Source organism: Myotis brandtii, unplaced genomic scaffold (genome assembly GCF_000412655.1).
Source record: "Myotis brandtii unplaced genomic scaffold, ASM41265v1 scaffold655, whole genome shotgun sequence".
NCBI classification, from domain to species: Eukaryota; Metazoa; Chordata; class Mammalia; order Chiroptera; family Vespertilionidae; genus Myotis; species Myotis brandtii.
Window position 1 is genome coordinate 2,223,916 of NW_005370542.1, and position 5,296 is coordinate 2,229,211.

The 5,296-nt window shown below is 47.6% G+C and overlaps 1 protein-coding gene across 1 annotated transcript; it reads left to right on the forward strand.

Moving 5' to 3' along the window:
- Positions 1 to 1,585: 1,585 nt before the first annotated feature.
- Positions 1,586 to 3,604, forward strand: LOC102247709 (polyadenylate-binding protein 1). Its single transcript, XM_005880829.2, has 2 exons — positions 1,586 to 2,827; positions 2,972 to 3,604. Exons 1-2 carry the CDS (start codon positions 1,595 to 1,597, stop codon positions 3,602 to 3,604), a joined length of 1,866 nt encoding a protein of 621 aa, XP_005880891.2. The 5' UTR covers positions 1,586 to 1,594.
- The last annotated feature ends 1,692 nt before the right edge of the window (positions 3,605 to 5,296 follow it).

Below are 5,296 nucleotides of genomic sequence, written 5' to 3' on the forward strand. Positions count from 1 at the left end.
TCTCCCCAATAAATCCAATTTTAAAAAGGAAAAAATATTCTTCTTTTGATTTTTAACAACCATTTAAAAATATAAGACAGTTCTTAGTTAGCAGGCTGTAAAAAAAGGCATGAAAGGCTGAAGTTGCCCGATGGGCCATAGTTCGGTGGCTCGAGGTGTAAAGCAAGCTGTTGTTTGAATATTGACTGCAGGCCTTTAATGAGTAGGGAGTACCTGATGTTCTTCTGATGATCCAAGGGCAAAGGTCTAAAAGGTTAACACTTAGCCCCTTCGTGTGGGTGGTTAGTGCTAAGCGTACAGAGAGTGGGTTCCAGGCTCGGAACACACATGTATTCCTTTTTCTTGAAATTTTTATTGAGGCAGTTATAGATTCACATGTAATTGTAAGAAATAATAGAGATGAGTCTACCCTTCTATCCAGTTTTCCCCAACAACTTGCAAAACCATAGAATAATATCACAACCCAGATATTGACATTGATGCAATTCACTGAACTTACTCAGATATCCCTGGTTTTCCTTATACTCATTTCACCGTGTGTGTATTTAGTTTCATGCAATTAAATTACATGTGTAGGTTCATGCATTCACCACTATAGTCAAGATGCGTGGTTAAATAAACTGTGGCACACACACCATGGAGTAATACTCAGCAATAAAAAGAAACACATTATTTTTTTATTTTTTTAATATATTTTATTGATTTTTTACAGAGAGGAAGGGAGAGAGATAGAGAGTTAGAAACGTTGATGAAAGAGAAACATCGATCAGCTGCCTCCTGCACACCTCCTACTGGGGATGTGCCCGCAACCAAGGTACATGCCCTTGACCGGGATCGAACCTGGGACCTTTTAGTCCGCAGGCCAATGCTCTATCCACTGAGCCAACCGGTTTCGGCAGAAACACATTATTGATACATGAATTTGTATGACTCTCCAGAGAATTATACTGAGTTTCAAAAAAGCAATCCCAGAAGGTTACATAGTGTCTAATTCCACTTATATAACATTTTTGAAATGACAACATTTTGCCCTACCTGGTTTAATTCAGTGGATACAGTCTCAGCCCGCGGACTGAAGGGTCTCGGGTTGGATTGTGGTCAAGGGCATGTACCTTGGTTGCGGGCACATCCCCAGTGGGGGGTGTGCAGGAGGCAGCTGGTCGATGTTTCTCTCTCATCGATGTTTCTAACTCTCTATCCCTCTCCCTTCCTCTCTGTAAAAAATCAATAAAATACATTAAAAAAAAAAAAAAACCAAAATGTTTTACCAAAAGAAAATTGCCTCTCACCCACCAGAAACTTCTTTTTTCTTCCTTTTTATAAAATAACCCAGTGAAACAGCCAAGGCTGAGACAGATCTTGACCCCGCTGTAGCTGTAAGAAGGAACCACGGCCACCTGGCTCCCCGACCGGAAGTCAGTCAGGCCCGGCGTTCTATGGCCTTGACCGTTGAGTCGGTTGAGATTCTGGAACATTTTTGTCCCTCCGCGCTCGCCATCGCTGTCCTTTCCGCCATCGCTGGCCCCGCTCGCCATCCCTAGCAACAAGGTCAAGGCCCATGGCGACCTGGCAGGCAGATGAGGAGAACCCCGTCATGCCCGGCTTCTCCACGGCCTCGCTGTACGTGGGGGACCTGCACCCCGAGGTGACCGAGGCGATGCTCTACGAGAAGTTCAGCGTGGCCGGGCCCATCCTGTCCATCCGCGTGTGCCGCGACGCCGTCAGCTCCCGCTCGCTGGGCTACGGGTACGTGAACTTCCAGCGGCCGGAGGATGCGGGCCACGCCCTGAACACCATGAACTTTGACATTCTCCACGGCAAGCCCATGCGCATCATGTGGTGCCAGCGGGACCCGTCGCTTCGCAAGAGCGGCGTGGGCAACGTCTTCGTCAATCACCTGGACAAGTCCATTGACAATAAAGAGCTGTACGATCTGTTTGCTGCTTTCGGGACCATCCTGTCCTGCAAGGTGGCTTCGGATGAGAACGGGTCCAAGGGTCATGGATTTGTGCATTTCGAGACCCGGGAAGCGGCCGAGAAGGCCATCGCAGAGATGAATGGCACGCTGGTCAAGGAACGCAAAGTGTTTGTGGGCCAGTTCAAGCGCCCGAACCAACGGGAAGCGGAGCGCAGACTTAAGGTCGAAGAGTACACCAACGTGTACGTCAAGAATTTCGGGGAAGGCATGAACGATGAGCGCCTTTTAGAGATCTTTAGCCAGTATGGGCCGCTCTCGAGTGTGAAAGTCATGACCGATGACAGTGGCAAATCCAAAGGTTTTGGATTCATCCGCTTTGAGCGCCATGTGGACGCCAAGAAAGCTGTCGAGGAGCTGAATGGGAAGGAGTTCAGGGGGAAAAGGATTTACGTTTCTCGAGCTCAGAAGAAGAAGGAGAGGGAGGCAGAACTGCAGCAGAAACTGGAAGAGATTAAGCGAAATCGGATCACCAAATACCACGGCATTAACCTCTATGTGAAGAACCTGGCCGAGAGTATCGATGATGAGCGGCTCCTTAAAATGTTTGCCCCGTTTGGCACCATCACCAGCGCGAAGGTTATGGTGAAGGGCGGTCGCAGGAAGGGGTTTGGTTTTGTGTGCTTCTCCTCCCCGGAGGAAGCCAAGAAAGCAGTAGCGGAGATGCATGGGAAAGTGTTGTCTGGCAGGCGGTTGTATGTGTCTTTCGCTCGGTACAAACAAGAGCGGCGAGCTCACCTCGCCAGCCACCACGGGAAGAAGAAAGCTACCCCGGCCAAAGCTCCACCCACACCGGACACCAGTCCCTCCCAGCCAGCATCTCCAGATGGCTTGATGGCAGCTGCCCCCCAGGCTGCGGATTCAGCTGCCCCCCAGGCTGCAGATTCAGCTGCCCCCCAGGCTGCGGATTCAGCTGCCCCACAGGCTGAGGATTCAGCTGCCCCACAAGCTGAGGATTCAGCTGCCCTACAGGCTGAGGATTCAGCTGCCCCACAGGCTGAGGATTCAGCTGCCCTACAGGCTGCGGATTCTCCTAGCCAAGCTGCTCAACCAACACCGAGTCCTTGCGACACTGATGAGGCTGCCCAACCTCCTCCATCCCACAATCTGCCCAATGTTGACCCGGCCACTTGGGGTCCCAGGGCACCAGCTTCTTCACGTCTTCCACAAGCCACCTGGGCACAGCCAGAGTGTGCGGCTAGCACATCAACACCCACAGCGAGTCCCCGCCCCACTGCCCGCTCTGCTCTGCAGTATAAATACAACGCAGGCGTCTGCAACCCTCAACAGCTGGGCGCCCAGCCACACGCGGCCGCGAAGCCACCCGTGGCCCGTGAGCAAGGTGGGAGGTGTCTGATTGCTTCCACGCTGGCGTCGGCCTCTCCCGAAGACCAAAAGAAGATGCTGGGCGAGTGGCTGTTCCCTCTGATTCAAGCCTTACAGCCTACTCTTGCCAGTAAGATCACGGGCATGCTGTTAGAGATGGATAACTCGGAACTTCTGCTTCTGCTGGAGTCGCCGGAGTCCCTCTGTTCTAAAGTGGATGAAGCTGTCGCTGTCCTGGAAGCCTGCCAGGCCCAACAAGGCGAGAGGAAGCCACTGTCGGTGCCCCCGGGGTTCCAACTGTAAAACCGACCAGGGACCCCCCAGAAGAAACTCCTGCTTCACTAAACAAGAACATCTGAACCTCAAAAAACCATCAATGTTATAGGAAAACTTGCAAAATGGAAAATTTTAAAAATTATTTTGAACATTCTGTACTGAGCAAAGGCCAGGTCTAGCAAGCAACGCTAGGCCTAGATGACTTATTGACTTAAAAACAACAAAAGACACACAAAAATAGTAAAATATCAAAACGAGTTGATGTGTTATGGACTCTAAGAGAATGTTCAGCAACATCCAAAAAGTTAAAGTATTTCTTTAGGTTTGTTCATTCTTTACTGTGGTTCCATTTTGAAATTCTTGTTTTAGTAAAAATTCCTTCAATAATGAAAAATGTGTCATATTTAATATTTTACCTGGAAGTGAAGCACTATTCTTATTTATTAGTGAAGTTTGGGGATACTTACGACATGTAGATGTTTGCTACTGGACACAGATTTGCAAACATCAGGTTAAGAAATAAAAATGAGATTAAAAAAAATTCTCTTCTGCTTTCTGCTTAATTGTTGAAGTGTGATTTAGAGTGATGACTATTGGAAAGGTGTATTTCATTTCCCAGTATAATAATACATAAGGAAAGCCTTCAGTATTACTATTTCCGTGCCTTATGACTTATTAAACCTTGTCTCTGCTGGATGGGCCTGGACATTATTATGGTACGTGAAATAAGCCAGTCAGAGAAAGACAACTACCATCGGGTGTCACTTATATGTGGGATCTAATGAACAAAATAAACTAACAAACAAAACAGAAACAGACACATAGATACAGAGAACAGACTGACAGCTGTCCAGAGGGGAGGGTGTTTGGGGGGGGGGGCGCAGGTGAAAAGGGTGAAGGGATGGGGCAAAACACATATATACCACATGATCTCACTACTCTGTGGACTCTAATGAACAAAATAAACTGACAGACAAAATGGACCCAGAAGCATGCATACATGCACCAGACTGGCCGGCGCCCGAGGTGAGGGGGTGGGGGTGCGGGGTAAAGAGAGTGAAGGGATAAAGAACATGTATGCGTACCCCATGGGCACAGACAATAGTTGGGTAAAGGCCAAGGGAGGGGGAGGGGACAAAGGGGGGCAAAGGGAGACACCTGCAATAATGTCAACACTAAAAATTTTTAATTGAAAAGAAAACCTCATAGGCACAGACAACAGCGTGGTGATGACCAGAGGGAGAGGGGGTGGGGAGGTAGAAGAGGGTAAAGGGGTAAATGGTGATGGACGGAGACTTGACTTTGGGTGGTGAACACACAACACAATATACAGATGATGGATTATAGAATCATACACTTGAAACCTACATAATTTTATTAACAGATGTCACCCCAATAAATTCAATTAATTTAAAAAAAAAAAACCCTGCTCTTAGAGGCAGAGAATTGAAATGCCCCAACCATAGCTTAACTTACAACTGGCAAAGCTCCAATTTGATTTGAACATTAACCTTCTAAATTCAGCACTTGGAATTATTTGTCCTCTTTATTTTCCTTCAGAAAAGTGCATTTTTTAAAAATATATATATATTTTATTGACTTTTTACAGAGAGGAAGGGAGAGGGATAGAGAGTTAGAAACATCGATGAGAGAGAAACATCAATCAGCTGCCTCCTGCACACTCCCTACTGGGGATGTGCCCGCAACCAAGGTACATGC

Coding starts and splice junctions, on each gene's coding strand:
- LOC102247709 (XM_005880829.2), top strand. CDS start 1,595: ATGCCCGGCTTCTCCACGGCCTCGCTGTACGTGGGGGACCTGCACCCC. Junction 2,828..2,971: donor TGATGGCAGCTGCCCCCCAG/GCTGCGGATTCA, acceptor GCTGCCCCACAG/GCTGAGGATTCAGCTGCCCT.